This window comes from Calliopsis andreniformis, chromosome 5 (genome assembly GCF_051401765.1).
Source record: "Calliopsis andreniformis isolate RMS-2024a chromosome 5, iyCalAndr_principal, whole genome shotgun sequence".
Taxonomy (NCBI): domain Eukaryota; kingdom Metazoa; phylum Arthropoda; class Insecta; order Hymenoptera; family Andrenidae; genus Calliopsis; species Calliopsis andreniformis.
The window spans coordinates 2,872,115-2,888,651 of NC_135066.1; the positions used below are offsets into that span (position 1 = coordinate 2,872,115).

General features: G+C 36.4%; 2 protein-coding genes and 1 long non-coding RNA gene across 5 annotated transcripts in view; 2 read left to right on the top strand and 1 right to left on the bottom strand.

Annotated features, from left to right (window-relative positions):
* The window catches only part of Wdb (serine/threonine-protein phosphatase regulatory subunit widerborst), a 31,267-nt gene extending 19,933 nt beyond the window's left edge, over nucleotides 1-11,334 (top strand). Inside the window, exons 1-9 of one of the 2 annotated variants that reach the window (XM_076379173.1) lie at nucleotides 8,638-8,787; nucleotides 8,909-9,105; nucleotides 9,186-9,380; nucleotides 9,466-9,596; nucleotides 9,669-9,786; nucleotides 9,874-10,149; nucleotides 10,237-10,466; nucleotides 10,589-10,734; nucleotides 10,870-11,334. In XM_076379173.1, coding sequence (XP_076235288.1) covers nucleotides 8,980-9,105; nucleotides 9,186-9,380; nucleotides 9,466-9,596; nucleotides 9,669-9,786; nucleotides 9,874-10,149; nucleotides 10,237-10,466; nucleotides 10,589-10,730 — 1,218 coding nt within the window. In that variant the 5' untranslated portion in view covers nucleotides 8,638-8,787; nucleotides 8,909-8,979 and the 3' untranslated portion in view covers nucleotides 10,731-10,734; nucleotides 10,870-11,334. Of the gene's footprint in view, nucleotides 1-8,637; nucleotides 8,788-8,908; nucleotides 9,106-9,185; nucleotides 9,381-9,465; nucleotides 9,597-9,668; nucleotides 9,787-9,873; nucleotides 10,150-10,236; nucleotides 10,467-10,588; nucleotides 10,735-10,869 lie in introns of those variants that run through there. The other variant, XM_076379172.1, reaches the window with a different exon arrangement.
* A 1,213-nt stretch (nucleotides 11,335-12,547) lies between these two features.
* LOC143179799 (protein salvador homolog 1) lies at nucleotides 12,548-15,868 on the top strand. Of its 2 annotated transcripts, none has more exons than XM_076379175.1 (7): nucleotides 12,548-14,200; nucleotides 14,411-14,487; nucleotides 14,549-14,676; nucleotides 14,753-14,986; nucleotides 15,069-15,290; nucleotides 15,354-15,659; nucleotides 15,729-15,868. In XM_076379175.1, exons 1-7 carry the CDS (start codon nucleotides 14,110-14,112, stop codon nucleotides 15,829-15,831), a joined length of 1,161 nt encoding a protein of 386 aa, XP_076235290.1. In that variant the 5' UTR covers nucleotides 12,548-14,109; the 3' UTR covers nucleotides 15,832-15,868. The 2 variants fall into 2 exon arrangements, with proteins under 2 accessions (XP_076235290.1, XP_076235291.1); XM_076379176.1 differs by having other exon boundaries at nucleotides 15,075-15,290.
* On the bottom strand, nucleotides 15,262-16,485 carry LOC143179801 (uncharacterized). Its single transcript, XR_013002015.1, has 3 exons — nucleotides 16,255-16,485; nucleotides 15,867-16,182; nucleotides 15,262-15,644 (listed from the first exon to the last, which is right to left on the bottom strand). It is a non-coding gene; the product is annotated as an uncharacterized LOC143179801 (long non-coding RNA).
* Nucleotides 16,486-16,537: the final 52 nt, after the last annotated feature.

Genomic DNA, 16,537 nt, shown 5'->3' on the forward strand with positions numbered 1-16,537 from the left:
CCTCCACTTCGCTGCGTTCCGCTCCTCCGAGTCTTCGGGTAGTTCCCCTCCCTCGGCCTGGAACCCTAACTAAACCACGAATCACTCGTCCCTTCGTCCTCGATTTCAGACCTAGGATCATCCTTTGTACCGCCTCGGGTCTCACACCCCCTCGAGAATATTAAAACGATTGCCTTTTCTTTGAGATATTAAGGTAAATGTCTCAGTGGTTGACCGTGTCTCAATACGTGAACACTAACGTTTATTTTATCCAATTTTAAACTTCAATTCTGATATATTAGGTGACTTAATTCAAAATGGAAACTAGTGTCATAAAATGGTATCCACAGTTTCTGGAACCTCATAGTTCAAATATCAGGACAGTAGGTTGTTTATTAACTGGGACATTTGACATCCTAAGCGTTTAGGTATTGGGACATTTAGCTTGGTTTATCTTGACCTTCGTCTGTGACCGATTCTTCGGAGTGTTTGAAGGGTCGGCGGTCACGGTGGTCCGGAAGCGCGGAGAAGGCGAAGTTAAAAAGGTCTTATTGTTAGTTATTTGTGGTGTCTTTTGTTCGGGGTTACATCTATTTTATATAGCAGCAATAAAAGTACAGCATTCCCTTGATATAAGCTTATTGCGGCATTTACTGTACCTCAATATCGTTTAAAGGAAATTAACTTATTTCCGGGCGAAGTACGTTAAGGGAGTATTATTTTATAATTTAAATGGATTTTGGTATAGTCGAAGAATGATTTCTTTCAGAAGGAAAGTCTTGTTAAGCTTCACGTAGTGAACGAAGTTTAACATGAAAGTTATTTTAAGGTTATGTTGCTGCCACCTATCCACCTGCTACTATCGTTAACTTTCATTTTTTCTTCTTTTAATGTTCAGTGCTAGTGTACTACAATTCTTTTCTAAACATTTTTCTGCACAGAGATTCCTTCACTTCCCGGAAGCGGGCATCGAAACCGTAAACTTAAGACCTACAAATGGCCGACAGCAACCACATAAAGCTAAACCTACGTTCAGCACACAACAACCGATAAAGTTTTAAGCGTGATTTATTTACTCCCTCGTTTCAGAGCCTGCAGGTATATTTTTCTTGTCGCGTTGCTCTGCTTGTGCCTGACCACAGATGAAATACATCGTCGCCTTTCCACGTTTGACGGATTAAATAATTCCACTAAATTGAGCAGGGGAAAGAGGTTTAAAAGTTCCCGCGGAAATTTCATTCATTCATGCACTTAAGCACGGCGCACGAAGCGGTACTTAAGCGTGAATATAATTGGGGGTTAAGACAGTTAGACAAAATTTATATTCCCTGGAAGACCGATGCTCACGATAGTTTCCCCTGTATCGATTGTTATAGATAGAAGAAACCGTGGATCGAGTAAATGACTTGTCCCTGACGATCGCTATTTCTTTCTTTTTATCCGTGTCCAGGCAAACCAAGATTTCTGTTTTTCTCGCTCGATAAACCTACAGCCGACCGCTGAAGTTTAAGTGGGAAAAAAATGTGGTTACGTGACACTGCTCTCAGCTCATTTCGCGTCAGTGTCGTCTATTTTTCTTCGTTTGTCGCCAGCCTTAAATCTCGTTATTCTATGGAACGTGCATCGTGAAAGGAAAGGACGAAATAAGGTTCAGGTTTTACGATCGCGATCGATCGAACGTCGATAAAGTCGACGTCAGATATATTCGATTGTACCATTGGTCGGTAATGAAGATTTTAATTCGATTCGCATGTGGCGTGTCCCACGATCGTATCGTGACAGAATGTCGTTTTGTTCCCGCGTTCTCAGGCCGTTTCGTTGCATCGAAGAATCGTGCGTTGGGCAAATAGTCATAAAAGCGGCATTCACGCTGCAAGGCCATGAGCGTTACACTACTGCCGGCAGGAGCACGTGAAAGTAACCCAGCCTGGGTTATGAATGAAATTATAAATACGTGCATGCTAAATGATCGTACACGTAACTCGGGAACGACTGGGCGAGCGTGTTGCTCTATTTTTGGAATCCTTCGCGACGGCCGATTTTCATTCCTCGGATTTCTCGTCTTCCCTGAATTTGTACCGTGTTTCAGCGAACCCTATAAAGTTTGAGCGAAACTCTGTCTCCTTAGATCGTGGCACAGTGCATCTACTGAAGGAAGTTTGGAGAGGAAACTCAGATTACTGGTTTCTATTACTCGTTTATATGTGTTTCAATAGGTTAAAGCATTTTGTTTGTTTGACCTACATGCGAGATTGAAAATAATTATATATGTGGTTAGCTATGAAAAGGCTTCAATCTTTTTACAACTTAAAAAACCCGCGATACACGTCAGGAGTACATTTACTTTTTATAACCTAGACCAACGGCTCTCAACTTTGTTCAATGATCTCTGAAATAACAGAATTCTTTAACCTTTTTCTGTGCTGTAGTATAATGGGAGGGAAAATATTTTGCATCAATATGCAAATGCTATTGACATAACCTATAATTGGTTCCCTGCATTGCTTCCAGGCCTGCAATTGAATGAATTTCGAATTGATCATACATTTGTGTTAAAATATAGGTTATTTTTTTGGTTTCCTGAAAAAGATAAAAATTGACAATTCAGTTCCTCGCGTATTCGATTCTGTATGATTGGTTCTCTGCGTTACTTTCAGGACTGCGATTGGACGAATCGATGATAGGTTTACTGTTATAATATAGGTTATTTTTTTGCTCTCTTGAAAGAGATAAAAATTGGCAATTGAGCGGCAATTGAGCCCCTCGATTATTCATCGTTGACACCCTCGTGAGGATATTTTTGAATCGAATGCACTGTCTAGAACAGACATACGCCGCGGCCTTGATTCGCGGTGCAAATTCGATCCGTTAATAACCGATAATAAAATCGTGCTCTTCCGACATGCCGCAGCCAACGTGGCGCTGGCGAAATTCTAATTATGTTTTGGACGAGTCGCCAAGCACTCATTCCGGGCACGATGTCAATTCTCGCGCCGCGAATGTCGTCACTCGGGGAATGACGTTCGATCGTGACAATCGATCCCCTTCCTTCTTTCCTCCGTCTCTTGGCGCGTGCCATCTTCTTGCGTGACGGTTGCACGCGGCTGCTTAAAAGATCAGGGATAGCACGACCAAATTTTAAGCACGTGCTCTTTGGACCCTCTTATACATATCCATGTATAGAAATTCAATACTACTGCTTAGAACCAGAGATATAATTTTTGAAAAAGTACCTAATTTTTTTCTTTAATTTCTTGGAACGACATTATGAAGAATTTTAAAAACAGGATACGACAAAATTGATAGTCTATATTTTCTCAAATTATGTTTCGATAATTCGACTTTACCATGTCAATGTATAATTAGTAAGTATTGATTACTTGTTAGCCATCTTCTCAGAACTATAAACAGAAGACCCATGAGTCGTGGGTCAGGGACGTTGGGTCAAGCTTCTTAGAATCTTCATGAAACTAGTTCCCATAAATTAATCAAATTAAATATTAACAAGAACCGTAAATAAGGTAAAAACCTCTGCAAGGTTGACGTACGACAGCGTGGGAATATAACCTCTCTGTGTTTCTGAAGGTCTATTAGTTGAACGAGAGTAGAGGGCAGGGAGGGAGTCATATAATTCGATAAATTCATTGAGGTCGCAGCGCAGCCTCCACAGAAAGCAAAGTTACTTTGGAACAGGATGGTCCATTCCCCCGGGATGATTATGCTCCATCGATGTGTCGATAAAGTGAAACCAATTAATCGACCATCGGAAATTCTTCGCTTCCAGTTGTTTCAATTACTGTATTGCTGTCCCGGGCAAAAATATTTCAGAAAAGTTTTCTAATGGAAAAATTGTCAACCTGTGGTCCGTCGTCTGCGCAAATTAAAAATAAATGAACCAGAGTAATCAGTGGTTCCGGTAACAGCTTGTCGTTCGATAAAAAACGACAGTTGACCAACCAAAAAATAAATCAAACCATCTTCCCCTTGCCCACAATTTTGTGTGTATATTTTTAATCACGAAATATTCTCAATTTTAATATATACTTGCAAGAGTGCAGATACAGACAGTTTAGTTAGTTATTCGAAGAAAAGTTTCTTCGGTAGAAATTCTTCACCCCAAAAGAAACGCCAGTCGGTTATTTTTACCGAGCACTTTAACCGAATTCGAACCTCGTGATTGCGGCCAAAATCAGTCGCTCGAATTTCATTCATCCTCCGCCTCGGTATATTGAATCCTCCCCTCCATCCTCGCGCGCGTGCCACGATACAATTACGCAAATTTCGCGGTACAGACAAGTGAAGGATACTGTGATGCGATGGTACAACACTACCGCTCGATTGGTCTCAATCAAGTAGAAACAAATATCGTCACTCACTCGTTAAAAAAAAATTGATCGAAACAAGGAAATGTTCCCTCTACTTCGTTCTTTCCTTTGCGAGTGTCCATCTTTTGAGACAGCCCTGTGTCCCGTTTCAAGTCCCCTGTCTTCCGTCTCGGCTTTGAAATTCGCTATAAGAAAAAAAATACCGTCGCTTCCCGCGTGGCAACTTAATAAAAGTTTCAAGCAGTGTCACCGACGCACACCTTCACCCCGACGAGCGATTAAAACTTCCCTGGTGGGAGGAGATTTTAATGACTCGTTACTTGGTCGCGCTCACGCTCACGCTCACGCGTGCACTCTCGCGAGGCTTCACTCAACGACCCAGCCCGTGACGCGTCCTCGTAATTCCCCGCATTCACCTTCCGAGCGTCCCTTTCAACCTTAACGGTCGTCAAGGTTCTGCTCCCGTTCCTCTCGCGTCTTTCACCTTCTTCCTCTTTCCCTTTCCGCCTCGCGCAACCCTATCTCCCCCGTTTTTTCCCTCTCTCATCCGCGTATTCGCGTTTTTCACCGTCGACTGTCTCCGCCGCTCTAATGGATCGGCTCAAACCCCACGTTACTTCCGTCCTGGATGAATGCTCGGTACGATGTTCAATTACTGCGCGAACCCTTCGGCGGATAAGGATCTTAGGTGGAACAATCGGCGAATGGGAGAGAAACTGGAGCGTGAGTCAGGCGTCCTTTTACGCTCGATCACGCGTTTCATGCTTGATTTGTTGCGCCGATGCGCTTCTACCTATTTCCTAGATAAATTTTTCTCTTATACGGGGCGTTCCAGAAATGGTGGTACAAGAGGAAGTTAGTGATTACATGAAGAAGTAAGGCGAAAATATGGAATAGAATTTTCTTCTTTTTTTTTTTCAAAGGAAAGTTTTTCCGAAGATGAAGCATGACATCGAAGAATTATTTGCTTTTTTTCTGTGGAATCGCCTGCTTTCTGTTTATACTACCAGTTGCGAAACGTCCTGTAGATTGACTTTGGGTGTCTAAATGTAATAGACTTGGAACAGATATAGGATTTATAGTCTTCGTTGATTCTGAGTTCTCAGTGTGGGTCGTAACCCCCAAGGGATCTCAAAGTGTTTTGTGAAGGGCCGCGGTTATTTGTAGTTGCAGTAACTGTTTGTATAGCTAAAGTTAACGTGGGTATGTTGAGAAAAAAAAAAATAGAAAGGTCTATCTTGTTTCTAGTTTTCCAGTTTTAGATACCTTCTCTAAAAATCTGACAAAAGATATTCAAACCAAATTTTACTGTTTACTATGTTACTACTCAAAAATATCTTTAGCTATTGCAACAAAAAATAACTCGTAAGATGTAAAAGAAAACTAGTATAAATATTCCACTGCGAAGTACTAGATCGATTATGAACAATTATCGATTACTCATGCGTTGCATACGCTATGTACTACAATAATAATTAAAATGCTAAGTATCTTATAATTACTACTTCCTTAACCACTTTATTCCTTTTTATCATTTCGAAAAATCATAAGATTCCAAATTGTAACGAACGCGAGGTTAAAGTGTCGGATCACGGAAGTGCTCTTTAACGAGCAAATAGGGACATTGGTTTAACGTTATGGCCTTCTGCGTTAATTATCTCGCGCGATAGCGCAATCTACTATTCAAAAGCTCGGAAGAACGTATCTGCGTATCGGTAAAGATACGATAATCGGATACTGATTATCGGTTCGATATGTGGAACGGACAGGTCGGTGTCGTCCTAACCTATACGGATCAACGAGCAGCGGAATCGAAGGATCAAAATGCGTAACGACACCATAAATTTACACTTTCATTGACTCAGCATTTCTTCACTATTCTTGGCCTCTCATCATAACAACGAAACGATAGATAAAAAAAGATAACACGTTTTTTCGTGTCTCGTTATCTTACAAATCCAGATATTAACACGGTTACAAGTGTGTGATACATCGATTCTGATTTATATTTTTTCACATTCACATACTACTCATGTATTTTTATTTTCAAGATATAGAATCCTCTTTTATTGAAAATACAAATGATATTTTGTAGATTTTAATTGAGGTATGATCTCAATTTTCGAGTTCCAACTTTTTACATAAGTGGCTATCTAAAATTTTATGTACAGAAATTTAAAAACCGAGATGCGATGTATCGTGAATTTTTTTCTCAATCTATTACAGTGAAGAACGTGTTAATTGACTCGCGTTGAATCCGTTAATCTATCGCGCGACGCAAATCCCATTTTCCTCACATTTTGATCGAAGATCCAGGATGACCAAGGGAGCCAGTGGAAGATGCGAGTTCGAAATTCGCCACCTAATAAATCAATACGTCACGAGCAAAAAAGAAATGGGAATCGAGAAAGAGTGGAGTGGGGTTGGCGAAAGGTTGGAAAAGAGAGGAAAAGGATGAAGAGTGTCTTGTTCTTCTATCTATTCTCTCTTCGCCGTCTGGTGTGAATGAAAACTCCCATCCACTGGTGGAAACGATCAGCCCCTGAAGTCGCGTTAATAGACCCGTGTAATTTATACCGCAGCTATTTTCTCGTTAAAAATTTCTCAATAAAACGCCGCTGGGAGATGTCACCTGGCCTTCTTCTGATAAACGATTCCTCCAACCTTTTTCGTTGGCTGTTTCTGCGAGTACTGAACATTCGATACCATTTCTTTTGCGCGTGAATAGAATTTCTATTGTAGAACCACTTTTCAAGCGGAGACATTTGAACTTTTGATATAATAATTACACGTCAGTCCTGTAAAGTCGTAAAATAAATTTTAGACCTCAGAGCCTTTACTTTAAGTTACACTTTTCGAACTTCAGAGGAAAATATGTCGACGATGCAAATGCCTTATAACTTTAGAACCACTAAAGAAACGGTGATGTAAAGTTTAAAATTTGAACTTTATCCACACAACTTTTATCTCTATCCCCAATTTTTTTAAAAGATTGAACAGTACTTTGTGCAAAGATCACGCGTATATTCGCATGAATATTCAGTTAGTACACTGGAAGGAACATTTTAAAAATAAACGCTGACTTATGCACGAAGCAAACGAATCTTCAAGGCAGAGCGAATTAGCGAGAACCGTTTGAATCAACGAATAGACAATTAACGATCAAAGTGATGCCAGTAGGGAGCCGTGGAGGAAAATTATTAATTTATATAATGAATAGAGTAATGGAGTAGTAGAATTTTTCTCGAAGGAGGAATTTGAAATTTTCGTGGCAGTGAAGCATAGAGAACCTACGTTTCTAACCTGTTTTATAGAATGCAAAAAAAATGATAAAAGCGCACAACACTCTGAAAAGAACGCAATGCTATACAGTGCTGCCAATGGTGGACTTCGCTGAACTCCGCATGGCGCGCGCGTGCTGCTTGAACCATAACCTCACTCGACCTAACCTCAAATGAATATTCGATATATTTTGCCGGCACGATGTCAAAACATTATGAAATGGCAATTATTTTTATGTATATCTATATCCATGCTTATTAGGTCATATTGTCATAACATATTGAAAAAAAAAACATATCGATGTATTTATATTTATTTCATGTAAAAAAATAAATGAAATGAACCCGATGGGATCGTAATTAAAACTACATTTACGATTGGGAGATAAAAAATAGTAGGTTATCGTATAACCCCCAGTAACTTGAGTTTAAAATTATATTTAAAAAATGTTCCACAATAAAAAGTACAACGAAAAATTTGAAACCGCCCGAAACCAGTAAGAAAGGATTTCTCGTTGCATTCTGATGACTGGAAATATAAATATAACTACGATGATGTGCACGTGAAGCGTGGGTGGGTGTTGTCTACTTTTGCACATGTATCGTGACATCTACCACTCCTTAAAATGTTTTACAAATTTTAAATTAGACTAAAATTAGGAGTAATTAAATTTTCATGTGAAATTAGAGGTTATCATATAGTGGTTTCAAAGAAAACTAATAGAAAAAATTTGATATTTGTATACGTTCGATAACAAATAGCGAATCACTGCATTGGCACCGAGCCTTGTAAAAGAAAAAGAAAGAGAACGCCGACGAACACTGACTGCATTATCGGTCACGTTGATCCGTTTGACAATCACGAAATAGGAGGTCTCGGTGTGTCCCGATTTCTATCTGGCCCGAGCACTCGAGAAACCGATCCTGAGGATACACGGTGCAGTTCATAGACGAACCGAAAATAACTCCACAACCTTCTAATCCCACTACCACGGAATTGACGCACCTCGTAGGTGGCACAGCGAATGATTAATATCATGAACGACATAATGACGATACTAATCACTGAGCCATGCGTTGACAATGGAATTGCACTTATCCAGTCTGGTTAGAACAACGTTAAATCGGTTGCAACAATGAAATAAAATCGCTGCTTAAAAAATATGTCAAAGGGAAATTACTATTAATTGTTAATAATAATGGTGTGTAATGGAAGAATTGTTATTTTTTCTTTGATATATTGATCTATAAGTGGTTTAAGATTAATTCCAATTGTTGTAGAATAAATTGCATTGAATTAACATGAGATTATTGATGTTGCAGATGTTACACCATCAGAACAAGAAGAGTTGTTCATAAGGAAGCTCCGGCAATGCTGCGTGACCTTTGATTTTATGGATTCAATGGCAGATCTTAAAGGAAAAGAAATTAAACGCAGTACACTCACTGAATTGGTTGAATACGTCACATCTGGACGAGGTGTTCTCACTGAGCCTGTCTACCCAGAAATCATTAAAATGGTAAGTAAATGGTAAAAGTAATACTTCTGTTTATAGCATGATAATTAAGTATTTTTAATGTAATAATATGTTTGTTAAAGATTTCTGCAAATCTATTTCGCACATTGCCACCCAGTGAAAATCCGGATTTTGATCCAGAAGAGGATGATCCGACACTGGAGGCAAGCTGGCCCCACCTACATTTAGTTTATGAGTTCTTTCTACGTTTTCTTGAATCTTCAGATTTTCAACCTACGATCGGGAAAAGAGTTATTGACCAAAGATTTGTTCTACAGGTACATTTAATAAGCCTCTGTTTGTACTATTAGTGCAGTTTTTTCTGTAATATTTATCGTAACTAACATTCTCTGTGTTTTTTAGTTATTGGAGTTGTTTGACTCAGAGGATCCTAGGGAAAGGGATTTGCTGAAAACTGTCTTGCATCGTATTTATGGGAAGTTCCTTGGCCTTAGAGCCTTCATACGCAAACAAATTAACAACATTTTTTTGGGGTACTTATTTATAATAATTATCAATGTATGTATGCAAGTAATTTGTCTTTCTCAAAACTATTATTATTGTAGGTTTGTATATGAAACAGAGCATTTCAATGGAGTTGGTGAACTTCTTGAAATTTTGGGTAGCATTATCAATGGATTTGCTCTTCCTTTAAAAGTTGAGCATAAACAATTTCTGGTTAAGGTAAAAATTACTTATATATGTATGAAAAAATTATAAATGCATTTAAATCTTTGCAGAATGTGACTGTTTGATTCACTGTTCCTCTAGGTGTTACTACCACTACATAAAGTGAAGTGCTTATCATTATATCATGCACAGTTAGCTTATTGTGTGGTGCAGTTTCTTGAAAAAGATCCAACTTTAACCGAACCAGTTATACGAGGCCTCCTTAAATTCTGGCCTAAAACGTGTAGCCAGAAGGAGGTAATGTTCCTTGGTGAAATTGAAGAAATCTTAGATGTCATAGAACCTAGCCAATTTGTTAAAATACAAGAACCCTTGTTCAAACAAATTGCGCGTTGTGTATCTTCACCGCACTTTCAGGTAGATAAAATAAATTAATCTAACATTAACATCTCAAACTATAAAATGTTTGATTCTAATGCTGATAAAATTGTTTCCTAATTACAGGTTGCTGAAAGAGCGCTGATCTTTTGGAATAATGAATACGTAATGTCTTTAATCGAAGAAAACAATCACGTAATAATGGGAATTATGTTCCCAGCATTGTATAAAATTAGCAAGGAACACTGGAATCATACTATCATAACTCTTGTTTATAATGTTCTCAAAACATTAATGGAAATGAATAATAAGCTCTTCGACGAACTTACTGCCAGCTATAAGTCTGAAAGGCAAAAGTAAGTAAACTTTCATGTTAAAAAAAAATAAATCGATGTATTCAATAAAATCATTACTTGTTCTCTCTAAGTAAATCGTCGATAGTTTTTACGTTATCTATAGAAATATTTTGTATTATCAGAGAGAAGAAGAGAGAAAGGGAAAGGGATGAACTGTGGAAGAAACTGAATGAATTGGAGGTAGAGCGACGCAATGCTCTCACAGCTACCTCCAACACTCCAGTTCCTGCCATTACTGCACCTACGACACGAGCCCGCCCCTGAGCTGGTGAGTAATTCTGGTAATCCTTATGTATATACAGTCAAAATTTCACATCTATAAATATAAAGGAAGAAAAGGGAATTATGTTTCCCATAAACATGGCAAATAAGTTACAGATACTGTAATAACTTTTAATTGTAGGTGGAAGTACACTACCACGCTGCCCGATCATTAGTCCTTAGTTTACGTCGATTGTCCATACACTACATGCAAAAAAATTACTGTTGTTAGTGAAGCAAAGTGTCTCACAAATGGCATTCTTGACGTAATATAATTCCTTTCATTAGTTACACCGCGCCTGAAGGGCGAAGTGGAGAAGAGAGAAAAAAAGAACGGAGGAAGCAGTAATCACACAATTTTATTCTTGATGATGATTGATGAGTTCTAATATTTTTATTGTGTACATTAATTTCTACTTTTCTTTTTCCTTTTTCTTTGATCAGCAATGATTTAAGTTGTACAATGTACTCAGTGTCAGCACATAATACGAGGATGTTAGTCCCTTCTTAACTAAGGTTTAGCTGTGCTCGGTAGGAGGAGATGATCAAGATGTAAATTCGAATAGATGATGTATATCGTTAATATAATACTGATTTTTGCATGTGACATTCGCTTCAGTTTTTAAATGGCTGATGTCCTCTCTCATGACTGACCCACCTTACTCTGATTCTCGCCTCCGACAGAGCCAGCAGGGGCGTTGTTTGAAATGTATCATATATTCGTATTAATGATAATGATAACTATAACAAAACATAATAAATTAGGTAAATAAATAAATAAATAAATAAATAAATATATATATATATATGTATAATACAATATATTATACAAATATAGTAATATTGATAATACGACAAGTCACACATTCACACATATACACGAGAAATACACCAAGCTGTGGTAAACACGTGTATAACGTACAGACCGATGTGCTACAAAATACTAACATTGTGCTGACTGCATGCCCGCAGCGAATGAAATAAATTTTTTCAAAGGAAGGAGAGAGCCGGAACGATATGCGACAAGCATGTCGAAAATAATATTATTGAGTGATAAGGTTCAATTCATTGAAACAAGAAAAAAAACGTAAAAAATATATGTTGTTTTTTAAATAAAAAGAGGAAAAATAAAATAAAAAAATAAAAGAAGCGAGGGGCAAGTATACAATAAAAAAATTTAATTGTACCAAAATATCCATTGCTTACAAATATAATAAATAATAGAGATACAGTGCATAAGATTTATTCGGAGCTGTGCTCCCACAGGCCACTGCAAAGACGTGGGATCGTTTTTAAAGGTTCTTACAATTGCATAATAATAATAAACAATAGTAGCTCTTAATAAATAGATGATTAACAAAATGAGTGACTGCTTGCTCATATTTTCATGAAGTAGCTGAGAAACATCCGACACATATTTAGTTACATTTTAATTTCACCATCCTCTTGCGTTTCGTGTCGAAGATATATTTTACCTCATGTTTCATAGTGCACTTTGTTTACATTGTACACTGTTTATCTCCACTTCATGAAAATTAGTTCAAAAGATAAATTGAAGTATATAATTATTGTAAATGCTGTAATGTGACTCAAGGAGGACAACATAGATAAATTCATAAGAGTTCTATACGCATAAATAGACACTTTATTAAACAAATGTCTAATTTATTCCTACTCTCTGATTTTTTAAAACACTGCTTATCCGTGATGATACCCGGAGTAGATTGCTAGTTATTTGTCGTGGCCTATTTTCTTTTTAGGCTCTCGCAAATATTCTTCTTCTCCTTCCCCACCTTTTTCACGCTAATTAAGACATTTTGATAATCATTATTTTTGGACTAACTTTAGCTTTTTAGTGGTTTCAAGTGTACTACAAATAAGGAATTTTAATACTACATTTAGTATTTTTTTATATCGTGAAAACTGCATTTGTATACCAGCATTGATTATCAGAATTGGGTACAACACATTTTCAGACGAATACTTCCATGATTTGCGGAAAAAGGAATATAATCAAAAAAAGGAAGAAGTAAATAAATTAGAACAATAGAGATCCTACGAATACAAACGCGAGCTACACTGTGATAGTCTATCGTACATATTTATCGTTAAAATGCAATTATTAGCGATTATATTAGTTGTTTCTTTTTCTTTTGTAAACTGAATATTCAGCAACCTCAGTATATACGATATTAGTCCGAATTATAGTGACGATATATGATTTCATTGTATATATAGATTTCATAGGTATTACTATACTTCTAATACTCATAATAATCATTGTTAGGGAAACAACAGTTGTACAGTTGATTTTAGAATGTAAAAAGAAGTAACATAAAATGAAAGTTGATTAATTTATCCTTGTCATATTTAAACATAAGAATGGCTAGCTATTCGTAAAAATAAATGCAGTAATTAAGTAAGATTATTAATTTTTTCTCTATACTCTCTGAAACAATGTGAATCATTCTATTACATTCACGAAGAAGACCCAGTTGTATTTCAACTTCGACAAATATTTATCTTCTTCAAATGTAAAGGACGAAGCAAATTTGTTCTCCAAAAATTTCACTCGAATCATTCGCGAGCTACCAAAAAAGAAACACGATATTTGTACCTGTTATACATATCCATTGTTTAACTATAAAAAAAAAGCGAATTGAATACATGACGTAGCTTTTTTTATTGCAGAACATAGCAATTATTGGGATAGGTTATGATTCTTGGCTAAAAATAAAACAAGCCATGCATAGACCAAATAAAAAAAAACACGAAACGTGATTTGCAATCGCAGAGTTATGTGTTTCCAAAAACATAGATTAAAGACTTCATAAATATATCAAATAAATTATTAATTAATATTTTCTACAAATATTTTAATTTTGGAAAGAACGTTCTCAGGAGACGGTAATGAAGTAAACAGTATATTATGAGTACATATTACTCATTTTCTACATCAGGGACATAACTCCAAATTTTGCTATTCTTAAATTATTAATAGAAAAAGAAAAGATCTCTAAAAACAAGCTAAAAACGATATGTATTTAGAGGGATTTAATAGTTGAAATTATTGACATACCGAACGTGTTGGGGGTTACTCATCGGTAAACCCAGTCCACAAAACGTTCGCAACATGAAGACAAAGATAGGTGCATACGTCAAGTACAATATATAATTTGACGTTTCTCCTTAATTTCGACCAGTTGTCAAAGAAAGGAATGTTTGTTAAGATGTAAAGGGCAGCAACTGTCCTTTGAAATTTAATTTACGCGTTCGAAACGCGCTTAAAACTGATGCTGCACTTACCGTATCTATATAGGTTACAAGGTCCAAACATCGAAGTTTTATTGATTTGACGTTCGATCGGATATTTGTCATTACCATGCTGTCACGGAAGAGTAAAGATTCAAGAACAATCAAAGAAGGAGTTGTTGGGAAATATGTTAAAAAAGAAACTCCACCTGAAATGCCAAGTGAGTGAAACTCCTTTCAACTTAAATCTTTGGCAGTGATTTTGTTTACCCATTCTACTTAATAGATCTTTAAAATTCTCTTCCATTCCTGTCGATCTTCTTTCCTTTCGTTTTATGCTTTTCAATTATTTCAATTTCATTAAGTTATTTCAAAATGGAAGAACGCTTTTTGTTGAATTTATTTTGTTCCATACTGTTGTTTATTTATAGTTATTAACGTATGGACCACTGAACCAAATAGAAGGACAAGAAATCGCAATAATCATACAACTATTCCATCAACCATGGTAAATAATAATTGTACTAGTCATATTTTTTGTGAAAAAATAAATATGAATTTTTATGTAGTCTATCCCACAACAACCTAGTATGGTACAAAAATTTGGAAATGCTAAGACCACAATGAGTGCAGTAGGTTTAGGAAGTCACGAAGGAAAATATACTCCTAATAGTTCAGTCCCAGACTTGGCTCAAAGGTAAATTAGTAACACATTCCAAGATTCATTGATTATTATCCGTGTCCAATGAATTCTTTTACATGTATTTCCTCAGGTTTGCCAGTCTTTCTGTTAATACCAGTACTAGAGATGGATTGCCATCTCGTACGGCAACTCCAATGTACCATTCTGGACTTTCACCTGCTATATCTCATACTTATGTTAATCAGTATGCTGGATCTGAGTATCACTTAGATAGAGTTCAAACACCACAGATGCCTTATAAACCTTTCGACATTGACTCTGGATATGAGGAATATAATCATTCTGCATATCGTCAAAATACAGGGTATAGAAATATTATAAATATATTTTGTATAGAAATAAAATTATCAGAAACACACATTTCGTTTACGTTTTATGCTTTGAAGATACAGTAGGTGTCATTCAGAAAGATCAAGTTCTAGAAACGAACAACAGGAGGAACTTCCCTTACCACCTGGGTGGTCTGTTGACTTTACACTTAGAGGTAGAAAGTATTACATAGATCATAATACAAAAACCACGCACTGGTCTCACCCTTTGGAGAAAGAAGGCTTGCCTACTGGCTGGGAAAGAATAGAGTCACCTGAATATGGTGTTTATTATGTTAAGTAAGTATAATGGTATTATTCCAAAGCTGGGTATTGTAACTTTTGTAAAAATATTATTTTCAGTCATATTACAAGACAAGCACAGTATGAGCATCCGTGTTATCCGCATGAAATACAAGCGGTACGTGTCGTGTCACCTCCGCGCCATACTCACTTTCATTCTCACAGTGTCTTAGTACCAGCTAATCCGTATCTCAACGAAGAAATACCTCACTGGTTATATGTATATAGTAGAGCCTCGGTAGCGTTAGATCGTAAATTACGATGGGAGCTCTTTCGCTTACCAGAACTCGATTGTTTTAATGCCATGCTTACAAGATTGTACAAACAGGAACTTGAGGAAGTCGTGATGCGCTATGAAGAATACAGGTTTGTTCAAATTTTTATGATATTTCAAGAGTTTTTATTTTTATACATTTCTTTTTGATCTTGATTCAGGTCAGCTTTATTATGTGAGATGGAACAAAGGTTAAAAGAACTGAATCCAGACACATTGAATTCTTCTTCTGGAGTGAATGCCCTACGACAATCTCTTCCTTGAATAAAGTTTAACAAAAATGTTTGAAAATATTTTACCTGTTGCATGTTGAGAACTCTTGCAGCTTGATAGGAAAATTGACTAAGATACTCTCACATGTATTTCTATCCGTGAACAGTATAAGCTTAGTAAAATTCTATTTTTTTAATCTATTTTAATTACTCCATAAATTTATGTACAATTTAAATATTAAACTATTATTGTACATCATGTTGTTTTTCTATTTGTGTTGTTCATATGATCAGACACGTTGATTCTTAATATTGTTTGACGCATCATCTAACATATATAAACCTTTCACAGTTGGATGTTCATGACTTTCATAGCCACTCAATTCCTTTATTAACTCATGTTCTACAAAAACAAAACAAATACAATGATCACTAGTTAAAGAAAGGTATAAATTACAAAATTAAGTTTAAATACTTTGCACTTCTGGGTTTGTGAGAATATTAGCCTTATTCTTGTAAATGGAATATAAAACTGCATTCCACCCAAAAATAGCGTATAGTACAGCTAAACCGGCTGAAAACTTTCCACTTCTAATAGTCCTGTTTGCTCGTAAGGAACCCAAGAAATATTTAAACAATTTCAACGTCATGTCTAGGTACGAGGCACGTATAAACAATCCTATGTACTTCTGTATCGTTTATTAATATTGTGTCTAAAATCGTTATTAATCGTGTCTAAAAAGAATATGTAATACCAG